At 52.2% G+C, this 11,259-nt stretch overlaps 1 protein-coding gene across 3 annotated transcripts; it reads left to right on the top strand.

Moving 5' to 3' along the window:
* Nucleotides 1-10,870, top strand: REC8 (REC8 meiotic recombination protein). 3 transcript variants are annotated; one of them, XM_077315597.1, is made up of 19 exons: nucleotides 1-1,824; nucleotides 1,906-1,974; nucleotides 2,653-2,795; nucleotides 3,591-3,666; nucleotides 4,298-4,412; nucleotides 4,614-4,698; nucleotides 5,402-5,478; nucleotides 5,678-5,813; nucleotides 6,124-6,187; nucleotides 6,841-6,929; nucleotides 7,505-7,590; nucleotides 7,792-7,935; nucleotides 8,435-8,501; nucleotides 8,592-8,740; nucleotides 8,996-9,044; nucleotides 9,197-9,257; nucleotides 9,353-9,466; nucleotides 10,067-10,173; nucleotides 10,607-10,870. In XM_077315597.1, the coding sequence occupies exons 1-19, from the start codon at nucleotides 1,769-1,771 to the stop codon at nucleotides 10,696-10,698; spliced, it is 1,779 nt and encodes a 592-aa protein (XP_077171712.1). In that variant the 5' UTR covers nucleotides 1-1,768; the 3' UTR covers nucleotides 10,699-10,870. The 3 variants fall into 3 exon arrangements, with proteins under 3 accessions (XP_077171712.1, XP_077171713.1, XP_077171714.1); XM_077315598.1 differs by lacking the exons at nucleotides 9,353-9,466; nucleotides 10,067-10,173; nucleotides 10,607-10,870 and having other exon boundaries at nucleotides 9,197-9,261; XM_077315599.1 differs by lacking the exons at nucleotides 1-1,824; nucleotides 1,906-1,974; nucleotides 2,653-2,795; ... (1 more) ...; nucleotides 4,298-4,412; nucleotides 4,614-4,698 and adding an exon at nucleotides 5,201-5,306 and having other exon boundaries at nucleotides 10,607-10,869.
* Nucleotides 10,871-11,259: the final 389 nt, after the last annotated feature.

The raw sequence follows: 11,259 nt of genomic DNA, 5'->3' as shown, positions 1-11,259 counted from the left end.
AGAAGTAACCTTAGCTCTTTAAAACTCATTTACTGAAGCTTCAGCGTCTGTGAAAGAAAGGAAATTGGAGGGAAAAAACGACCCTTCCGCTGCGGTTGGATAAGCCGCTCCTGATTGGCCACAGAGGACCGAGGCATGAAAGGAAAACAAAGGGGGGGGAGGCTCTACCCGCGATTCTATTGGCTCAAATTTCGCGGCGAGCCTGCTCATTGGACGGGTGAACAAAGCACGAGGTAAGGGGGCGTGGCAAGAACGGCTATTCCTTTGGCCGAGCGACAAGGAGGAACCGCCCACGCGCACCAGACGTTATCCTGATTGGTCGGGTGTTTTACATACGACCTTTAAATGCCCAATGCAGCGCTATGATTGGACGGAGGGGGGAGCCGCGTGTCTCCAAGGGGAAGGCGTTGCCTCTGCTATTTTCTCTTTGGCCAGAGCCCAAGCAAGATGCTGATTGGCCAGCGGGGGTTGCTTTCTAGTTGGGCTTATGGCTCGCAGGAGCAGTTCGAGCTGGGTTAGCTGAGGCTGGCAGCAGATCTCTTTGGGCTTTCCCGACTCTCATTGGGAGAAGGGGATAAAAATCCATTTTTGCATGCCCGTTAATGAACTGGGTCCCCCGTAGAATGCAGGAGATCTAGATATTGGGCACAATTCTCCTTTTGCAAAATATTCCTGCGTCTTGTATTTAGCATTACTCACCGTTACTCATTTTGTGTGTGTGTTAAATTAACCAAGCCTTACATTATATACATACTTAAAACACACACCCTTAAAATACTCTTTTCTTCTTAAAATACTCTTTCTTCCCATTAGGGAAGGAGTACCTTTTGATCCCGAGGAGCTTTTGCTGGTGATACATAATTCTTAGATTATTTTAAATTTAAAAAGCTGACAGTTCCCCAGGGCTAAGACTTCATGATTATTCAGGGGAGGGTGGGATAGAAAACATTACATTTAAAATTAATTTATTAAATTTCTCATTTATTATTTGCATTTTTCATTTATTGATCCAGTTGAAAGATTTCATGACTGCTAAAATGCAGAGTTGTCTTCAGCTTCTGAATCGTTCCATTTATTGATGTAGCTTTTCCTTCTTGGAATTTCTAATTAATTATCCATATTTACAATTTACAATAATTTAACTACCTATTGATTCTTGCTAATCATTTGATTATTCTTGGCAACAATTCTTATTCTCCACCTATCATCAACACTTGTTTTCATCAGGTCAGTTGTAGCATCCCTTATTGTAATAACTTCCAGCAGGTCTGTCTGTTAATTCCTGGGCTGTAAAAACATCTCCTTTTCCAGTTGATCATTTTAATCCCTGTTAGACTAATACCACAATTAAATGTGACTTTCTTATGTAACTGATCTGTTTAATGCATTAAAATCTCCAGTGATTCCCCCCCTCCCACTCTTCACTGTTTCCCTCAATTAATTGGACATAACTATCATTTGACTATCAATTTCAGTGAGAAATAGGGTGTGAATTTTCAGCTTGAGACAGCCTTTAGAAGGCCAGACCCCTTCCTTAAGTTTTGGGCTTCAACACTAAAGTGATGAATTTGTGAAATTTTTAGGATTAAAAAAATAAAACTGGCATCTACTTAAGAGGCTGTAATTTGGGGGAAAAGGCTTCCCTGGTTTGGATACTGTTGCCTGGAAAGAGAGAATACTTTGAGGGGATAACACACCTCCCCCACCCTGCCAAAGAAATTATCTTGAACTCTGTTCCTGCTGGAGAAAGAAGAGCAATTTTTCCGCCATGTTCTATTACCCCAATGTCCTGCAACGCCATACTGGCTGCTTTGCTACTATATGGTAATGCTCTGGGTAGGGGGGCCAAGGTTGACAGCTCCCACCGATACCTTCTCCCCATATTAATAATCCCATATTCCCCAGGTTGGCAGCGACTGGAGCCACCAGACTGCTGAAGAGGGAATATTTGAAAGTCAACATCCCACAAACATGGTGAGTGACCTCTGGTTAGGAGAAGGCACAGGGATGAAAACAACTAGGCCAGGACCCCCCACCCATTTGGAGCCCACAGGGATCTCTGGAATTCTGACACAGAAGAGGGGTGGGTACACCCAAAAAATGGCTGCCACGGGAGGCGGATCCTGCCAAAAAGGGCTACCAAAAATGGCTGCCACAGCTTACCTTCAGACATTCAGTAAAGATCTTGGACTGTGGAGGCAGCTGATGCCTAAGCACTGTTTCTAAAACACCTGCACAGCCAATCAAATCTCTCATGGCCCATCAGAAACCCGTTGGTGGGAGCCAGGAAAGACGTCGACAGATGCCATGGTGCCCCTTGGGGACCCTTGAACTAGGCATCAAGATCTGGCAGGTGGCTAAAGTGATGGAATGGAAGGATTTTTTGGTTTCTTACATGGGGGTTAAAGTCGGGTAGCTTAACATGAGCACAGGGAAATTTGATAGTTTAAAGAGACAAGTCTCTAGTCCTTAAGCCCTGCAGTTGAGACTCGCAGAAGCCAGGGGGGTTGGGACTTCAGAGCTGTATCTCTTTGGCCTCCCCAAGGCACAGCGTCGCTGGGAAGGCAAGCCCAGGATGGTATTGGAGGGGGTGGTCAAGGACAAACCCTTCCGTTGTACCTGGGATGACATTTTTTCCCTTCCTATTTGCAGCGAGGAGATCATAGCCTTCATTCTTGTACAAGTCCCGCCCATCATCCCTGGTGCCCCCCGGCCCCGATTCTCACTCTACCTGTCTGCCCAGCTGCAATACGGGGTGGTCCGTGTCTACAGTCGCCAGTGCCAGTACCTCGCAGGTACAGTCCTCCAACTGAGCTGCCCACCGTCTGCCTCCCCCTTAGGACTCACCCTCAGTGGGCTCCCGGCACAACTTTTCTTGCTTCCTATTTGAAGTGTGACCTGGGATGTGGTCATTTGTACACCCGGAACAGCTTGCTCCTCCCCTAATCCCTGCGTGGTTTAGTTTGGTCTTCTTGGATGGAGCTCTGGTTTCAGTTCCCAGTTTGGTACGTTAGCCAAAGTCATTGGCTGTTCAGAGTTGCTTCCTTGCTAATAAACGGCTGGTGCTTTGAGCCAGCTTGTCTCTGCTGAACCGGACCTTAGAAGGGGCTCCTAAATAAGTCCTCTAAGACCGCAGCTAAAGGAGGACATTACAGATATAAATGTTCCCCCAGGGGTGTACAGTGCTATCGAAGTGCAGCCAACCCCTGCAAGGCAGGGGTTGTGAAACAGTGGCCCTCCAGATGTCCATGGACTACAAATCCCATGAGTCCCTGCTGTAGGGTTTTCAAGGCAAAAGACAAACAGCTGCATAGAGAGCTTGGCTTCCTTGGAGGTCTCCTATGGAGATTCTAACCAGGGCCAACCTTGCTTAGCTCCTGGGCTCAGAAGAAATTAGGCTAGCCTAGCCCATCATGATGCTTGCTATACCCACTTAAGCTCACATTTTGCCCCTGACCCATCTCATGTGTCCTGCACTGGCCCCAAATTCTGGCTTACTTTGACCACTGTGCATAGGGTGCCAAAAGGAGAAGTTCTCCTGAGTTTTACCACCCCACCCCCCAACCTCATTGTGGATCTCTGCCTTCCAGATGAGATCCAGCAGATCTTGGAACGGCTCAACCGGGCGCAGCAGCAGATCCGCATCGACCTGACGGACCTGGAGCAGTGAGTGACCCCCCTTTCTTGCCCGCTTATTCCCTGCCTGTTTGGCAGCAAAATGAAGGCTTTGAAAAGAGGCTATGTTTATTTTGATAACAGGAGCTGCCATGAACCCTGCTGGAGAGATCCTCTCCTTAGTATGCCAGACTTGCTAAGATGATGTATTGCTAAGAGTGTGTATTGGGGGGGGGGGGGGAGTGGCGGCCTTTTCTCTTCTATGGTTTTAACCCTTTCTTCTGGAAGAAGTTCCTGACAGTCAGAGTGGTTTCTCAGTGGAACAGGCTTCCTCGGGAGGTGGTGGGGTCTCCTTCCTTGGAAATTCTTAAGCAGAGGCTGGAGAGCCATCTGGCAGAGAGGCTGATGCTGTGGATTTAGGCAGACTGTAAGTGGGCGGGCAGAAGAGATTGTGTCCATGCTTGGCCCCTTTCTTTCACAGCCAGGGGCCAATTTCTTCGGGGCCAGGGATTCTGGGGGTTGTTTGTGGGGGACATCATCTGGGCATGGAATTGGGGTCACTGTGGGGAGGGACAGGCAGCCATGAGCTTCCTGCATTCTGCAGGGGGTTGGACTAGATGACCCTGGAGGTTCCCTTCCAGGAATCTGAGATGCTGATCTATGCTTCTTTTCCTCCTGACAGGCCAATGCTTCTCCTCCCTGACCAGCTAACACTGATGGAGACCCTAGAGGAAGCGCCTGACCCCTTCTTCGGAGTGATGGTCCCTTCTCTGCCAAGCCCCACCTACATTCCACATGTAAGAGGCTTGGGCGTACGGTTGCCAACTCCAGGTTGGGGAAATTCCTGGGGATTTGAGCAGAGGAGGCTGGGGAGGGACCTCAGAGGGGGATCATGCCTCCGCAGCCTGCAGGCCAGTTGTAATTCCTGGATGTCTCAGTGTGAGCTGGCAGCCCTGTATTGGGGAGAGGAGTTCAACCGCTCTCTCTGTCCCTCCTAGGTCAGACATATCTTGGAAGCCCCTACCCCGGAGAAAACATCACTGAAAGGATCCCCACAATTGCCTCCTTCACGCAGGAGGGCAGGTGAGCCAAGTAGAAAGTGCTGGGGGGTTGAGAGAACGTGGGGGGTAGCCAAATCTTGCTCCAGCTGATAGGGCTGCAAAACACCCGAGTAGCTGTCTGGCTGTTTCTCCTACTATAAGGCAATTGGACAAGAAGGGAAAGGGGAAATGCCAACTTAAAAGGACCCCGATGGGCTTTCATGGCGTGAGTTGACCAGAGGTGGCTGGTTGTTGCCTGTGTCTGCAGGGCAGCCCTGGAGTTCATCAGTGGTCTCCCATCCAACTCCTAACAGGGGATAACTTAGCTAGCCTGGGCAATCCAGATCTGAACCCACAATGGGTACTGTTGACAGTCAGATTGCCACCTGGTGGATCAGAGATGGCACCTTTGACTGGAACAAGGAGCTTTCTTTCAGACTTGGAACACCCTGCTGCTGAACTCTGAACAAATTCTTGAAATGCCAGGCTTTGAGTACTCTGTGGAAATGCAGAGGGTGGGTGAGGGCTTGGTTGCCAGGAAGGAAATTGGGTGGTAGCAGCTGAGGCAGGATCAAGGCTGTTATCAAGATCTGGGAATGGCCGTAAATAAGCCTGCAAATACAGGATTTCACGCACAAGACATGAGAAAAGGTTTGAGTCCGGTGGCACCCCAAGGTCAACCAAGGTCTTTACAGGGGGCTGTTGATTAAGTCACCAATGAATCTGTTTCTGATCCCTGCCCCAAGGAGACCTGCACCTCACCGTCTCCCCCGATGATATTACCCTCAAAGAAGCCGAGCCCATCACACTGCTGCAGATTGAGGTACGTCACGAGCCAATCGGGAGTTCTGGGGTCTTCGGGGGGCTCATGCGGAGGTTTCTGCAAACCCAGAGGGAGCCCGGATTGAGGATCTCTTTTAATCTGCATTCTAAAAATGGGTTGATAGCATTTTTATGCCTGGTGGTTTGTGTACGCTGGGCACGGCGGTGAGCTGACCGACGTGGGTTTCTGCCTGTCGCAGGGTGAGCAAGATCTGCCCGAGATCACCGTCCAGGAGATCGATATGCTGGTTGAGCAGGAGCAGTTTGTGGTGAACGGTGACGAGAGACCCCCTGTGCTGCCCACCGTTTCCCCCAGGAAAAGACATGCGGAAGACGGTGAGGGGGGCGGCTGCCCTGCTGGTGTGCCCCCCTGCTTTCCTGGCACAATTCAATTGTGGGCCCAGAAGCCCTTTTTGAGCCTGCAGGCACCTTTTGGGATTCGGAGACGCCGCTGTGGGTGTAGCAGCGGTATCTCTTCAGGAGCACCGTGAAGATCTTAGTGCTGTGGTCGGTGTTACTGCTAAAGCAGCACTTAAAAAAATCTGCACAGCCAGTCAGGAGCCTTGTTGGGTGAAAGCCCCCCCCTTTCCTCAGTCTCTGTTTGGATATCTCTGGCACCTTCCAGATTTTGTTCTTTCATTTTCAGAGTCTGTGGAAGAGGTGAGGAGGCGAGAGCCATCCGTGCCTTTGGGACTGTCACCGCCTCATCGGTAAGGAGGTGGAGAGAGAGGTTGAGACCTTTTCCCTCCTAGAAGTTCCTGGTCCAGATTTTGTGAGAAACGGGAAAGAGATGGATTAATTTAGGAAAGAAAATGGCTTGCAGTTTTGGGGAGGGAGAGAGAATGAACTTCCCAACTCCCTTTCATGGTAGGTCAGCTCTCCCCATTTTGGCCTCTGCTCAAGTAGCTCTGGCAGGTTTTTGTGTTTCCCGAAAACCTACGAAACATATTTGACCAGGGGCTGCAGGGGTACTGTGTGCATGGTGCCCTGTGTGTGCAGACCTCTTCACACCATACTGCTTTCTTTAAAAACGGGGACCGGTTTCCAGCAGGGGCTCTGTGGGAAAGGAAGAGAATTCCCTCCCTCCCTTACTGTGGCAGTCTGCAACAGTGGCAGCTTCCAAACACGCTTCATGGGTAGCCCCAAGTGGAGTGCATTGCAGTATTCCAGCCTAGTCTCTTGATTTCTGCTGCTCTGTGACAATCATGCATACTGAAGACACTGCATACACAACATCAGTGCAGCTTTTATCACACCGGAAGCATTAACTTAGTTGATGGCACATGCTGCATGAGCGCAGCTTGCACCACCATCGTGTGGGGCAGGGCCCCCCCTGCTCTCTGACCCTGCTTCTCCCCCACAGAACCCAGGAGACGTCGGTGGCAGGAGAGAGGGGAGTTCTGTCGGCAGAGGAGACCCGGCCTTTGGTAGAAGCCCCTCTGTTGCCTTTGGGTAAGCCGGAGGGATTGGGGCTGGGAAAAGGGGCGGGTGTGGGTTTGGGGCAGGCCTAAGGTCAATCCGTGGGAGGCAGGCCTGTTGTCCCTCGCCACAGAAGATGGGAAGATCGTGGCGTCCGTGCCTCAGTGGCAGAGCATCTGCTTGGGTAACCTGAGCTCGTGGGTCTGTGGGGCAGAACGTGGCACGGATCTTTGCAATAATTCATAGAGAATACGATGTTTTTACTTTTCACTGAAAGCCCCGGCATGTAGCAAAAACATAGACCTTATAAAGACAACAGAACAGCCGTCTTTTCAACTTCTCCCTCCTTCACAATGTGCCACCTAATTGCTAGAGTTCTGTTGACACCAAGACGGTTCATTGAAAGGTCACTACAGCTACCAGGCAGCGTTTTTTTGGTGTGACAGGAAGAAAGACTGTCCTCTAACGTCTGAGAGTCGAGCTGTTCCTAAGGATTCCGGAGCACCGAAAACGATTCTTCGGCATCCAAGCAGCAGTTGGACCCTGCAGGCACGATACGGCCCCCTTGCTGGTGGTGCTGACCCCGTGGGTGTCTCATTTCCCCACAGAGATTACGCCCCCAAAGCCTGGATTGGTGTCTTCCCCCCGTTCACCTCCTGTCTTGCCGAAAGAGCAGCCCTCTCTGAGCCCCGAGGTAAGTGAGAGGGAGGCTGGGAGGGAGGCTGAACGGGCCTTGGGATCAGCAAGAGGAGCCCGGGCATTGAGAAGCAACCTCCCTCCCTCTAGGATCATAGAGTTGGAAGGGACCTCATGGGTCATCTAGTCCAACCCCCTGCACTGTGCAGGACACTCACAACCCTGCGGCGCTTCTGTCAAGTTCCCTCTGTCTCCCCAGCTCCAGCTGCCTGCCTACCAGCCGTCCCCAGCCCGGCCCAGCAGACGGCGGAGGCAGCTTCGCTTTGTGGACGAGGTGACCCAGATATCGCGAGAGGACTTTCAGAAGCAGATCTTGGACCTGCGGACCCAGTGTCAGCCCCTGGCAAGTTTTGGGGCTCATCGACTTCCCTTATTCTTCCTCAAGTGCTGTTAAATGGTTATTCTCTGTTGTTGTTGTTGTTATTACTATTGCTGTATTTTACTTGAGACAAAACCGAGTAGAGAACCGGCTGCTTAAAGAATAAGAGAAGCGACTGTGTATAGAAAGAGGAGAGGAGACCTAACTGTCTAGCTAGCTGCTGTCTGCAGTCATTCTTCTGTTCAACTGCTGTTCTGGAGGCAAGCAGGGAGGAAGTGTGCTCTGTTGCCACTCACCTGTATTGGCTGTTCCTGCAGGGAAATCACAGACATCCGTCCCACCTGTGAAATACCAAAGTCAAAACTCATTTCTAGCCGTCCAAGACTGTGGATTTGTTGCTTTTTTTAAGCGTTTGTGCCTTGCGTCCGAATGAGTCTGAATCAGAACGGAATCAGAACGGACAAAGCGATGCCAGGATTCCCTTTCCCCGTCCGACACCGGCTCTTTCTCTTCCTTTTGCCAGGAGGCGGTGCTGTTGCCCACCAAGAGGCGGAGGACTCCAGCCGAGCTCCTGGGGGCGCCAACATACGGTGAGGGCTTCTCCCGGGCTTTGTCGTTCCCTGCCGACTTGCGGCCTGAGAATCAGCCCGGCCCTGACGCCTTCTGGTTGTCCTCGACAGGATGGATGCACCCCACTCTCCATGGCCTCTGGACTCGCTGCGCCAACCTCCAGAGTGTGGATTATGCCAAGCGGAGAGCAAGGGAGGAAGACAGGCGGAGAAGGGAGGAAGAGGAGCAGCGGCCCACGGAGGTCCCCAGTGAGCTCGAGGTGAGAAAATCCTCGCACACCCCGGCCTGTAGTGGGTGCCTTCCCTTCCTCTCTAGCCTCCACTACCCACAGTCCCTGCCGTCTCTGAAGTGCCCCCTGGCCTCTCGCTCACCAACGTTCCTATTTCCCGTGAGCTGTAAGGATGGCGTGTGAGCATTCTGTGACATCACAGCAGCTCAGCCAATGGCGTGGGAGAAGATGGGCTGGCTCCAAGGAAATCGCTGATCCTTGGTGACACTTTCGCTCTTTTTCAAGGTGCTGCGAGAAGCCGAAGAACCGAGCGTTCCGTTTGTGGGTTCCTCAGGTGGGTTAAGGGGCCTGCCCCCCGAGGCATCGGGGTAGGGAAGCGGCTCCGGGAACCCTCCGGCCTCACCGGCCGCACGGACTGCCTCTGTGCCCTTCACAAGGACCCTCCATCCAGCCCCAAACATCGCCTATTTCTTCTCCACGTGGCAGAAATCTCCCTCGAGTCCACAGAGGAAGAGCTACGCCCCAGTCTGGTGGCAGCCGAGGAGAGGTGAGGCTCTCCCCTCCTACCTGGTGGGGCGCTGCTGGTCTTCGGGGCAGGCCGGCCTGGGCTCACTCTCAGCCTCCGGCCTTTCTCACCCGCAGGGTCCTTGCGGAGCCGCCCGAGGAAGTGGTGCTGCCCGTGGTGCCCGAACTCCCTGAAATCAGTTTCGAGCTGCCTCTGGACAAGGACATGCTCACCCTAATGGATGTGCGCAGGTGCGAGCAAGGGGGCGGGGCGGGTTTGAGGGGCGGGAGTACAGTCGGCTGGGAGCAAGGGCTGCTGGGAAACAAAATGTCTCCCCCACGGCTTCAGCTTGCGAGAGGCCTCTCCGGGCCAGCCCTGCTCGCCGTCTGGGATTCTTTCGTTAGCATGCCTGGTTCCCATGGGGTTGCCAACCTCCAGGCAGGTGGGGCAGCCTGGAGCAGGGGTAGTCAACCTGTGGTCCTCCAGATGTCCATGGACTACAATTCCCGTGAGCCCCTGCCAGCGAACGCTGGCAGGGGCTCGTGGGAATTGTAGTCCATGGACATCTGGAGGACCACAGGTTGACGACCCCTGGCCTAGAGGGTTCCCAGAATTGCAGTTGCTCTCCAGGTGGCAGATATTAGTTCTCCTGGAGATACTGGCTGTGTTGGAGAAAGGAGTCTCCGGCACTGGACCCTGCTGAGGTCGGTCCTCCCCAAGCCCATGCTCTGATTGACGATGGAGTAGCCAGCACGGGGGCTGCCTGGTGTCCAGGAGATGGCCCTGCTGACATGTGGGTCCCAAACAAGGCTCCCCATTTCTTTCCTCTCTCGGCCCCTCCGCCACTGCAGGCTGGTAGCTGCTAAACTACAGCAGTTCGGAGAGACGGTGTTTGACCAGCTGGTACCTTCCGCTGCGTCGAGGGCCGTGGCCAGCCGGTTCTTCTACCTGTGCCTGGGTAGGTGCTGCTGAGGGCAGCGATTGGGGTCTGCCTGGACTGGCTGAGGGGCGGAGAGGGAATCCGTGGCTCTGGCGGTTATGGTGACCAGCATTCATCGCCGGATGGTAGTTTTCATTTCGTTCATGAGAAAATGGCCACTTCGGAAGGTGGATTCCATAGAGGCCCCGGCCCTCCATCCCCAAATACCCAGGAAATTTCCTGGTGCAAAACTGGCACCCCTAATTCAAATCTACTAAAAAAAAAACTTGCCAAAAGACTCTGTAGGTGGGTGAAAGCAGGAAGAGATTCCACTTAAGCATCTTCTCCTTCGAGAGAAGCCCTTTGCCCTTTCCCCAGGAGGGGCAGGGGGTCTCCCCCCACCCCCCCATTATCCGTCTTCCTTTGAAATGCAGTCGTCTCTCATTCTGTGCTCCTTCCCACTACACTGCAGTTCTTGCTGGAGGTCGCTACTTCTGCCTGGAGCAAGCTGAGCCCTTTGGCCGGATCCTGATCAAGCCTGGCCCCCGTTTCCGCCCCAGCTAGCAGCACCTGCCCACGGTTTGCCCAGACTTGAGAGAGAAAAGGGCAGTTTTTCTAAGTGCTTTTGGAGTTTCAAGTGGTTGGAGGTTTCTTTTAATTGCCTCGGTAGAACGTTGGTTGTTCGAACTCTGTTTTGTAACTCAAGTTGTTGTTTTTTTAAATAAACTTGACATTTCAAGTGGAAAAATTAATCAGAATGCTTTTGAATTACGGGTATACAGTCTGTTGAACAAACTTTCAGCCTAGGGGTACCTTTAAAACCAGCAGAGTTTTATTCTAGAGGGAAGGTTTTCTGTGCACACGGATTTCAGATCCTTCAGAAGATGCATGCAAGCACATGAAAGCTTACACCTTGACTGAAACTTTGTAGATTTAAAGGTGCTCCAGGAGTCAGACTTTGTCCTGCTGCTTCGGACCAACAGGGCTGCCCCATCAATATTAGACTTTGCTTCAGGTGACCCACTGGATCAGTTCAAAAATCGAAACCCACAGCCTCCCTTGTGCAGAATTTATAAAATATCCCAGACCCCCAGAATGTATTCTTTTAAACCTCTATTGGCTATC

This window comes from Paroedura picta, chromosome 16 (genome assembly GCF_049243985.1).
Source record: "Paroedura picta isolate Pp20150507F chromosome 16, Ppicta_v3.0, whole genome shotgun sequence".
NCBI lineage: Eukaryota > Metazoa > Chordata > Lepidosauria > Squamata > Gekkonidae > Paroedura > Paroedura picta.
Note: the sequence above shows the minus strand (reverse complement) of the source record. Positions and strands in the feature narration are given on the sequence as shown.

Coding starts and splice junctions, on each gene's coding strand:
- REC8 (XM_077315597.1), top strand. CDS start 1,769: ATGTTCTATTACCCCAATGTCCTGCAACGCCATACTGGCTGCTTTGCT. Junction 1,825..1,905: donor GGCTGCTTTGCTACTATATG/GTAATGCTCTGG, acceptor CATATTCCCCAG/GTTGGCAGCGACTGGAGCCA. Junction 5,479..5,677: donor TCACACTGCTGCAGATTGAG/GTACGTCACGAG, acceptor TGCCTGTCGCAG/GGTGAGCAAGATCTGCCCGA.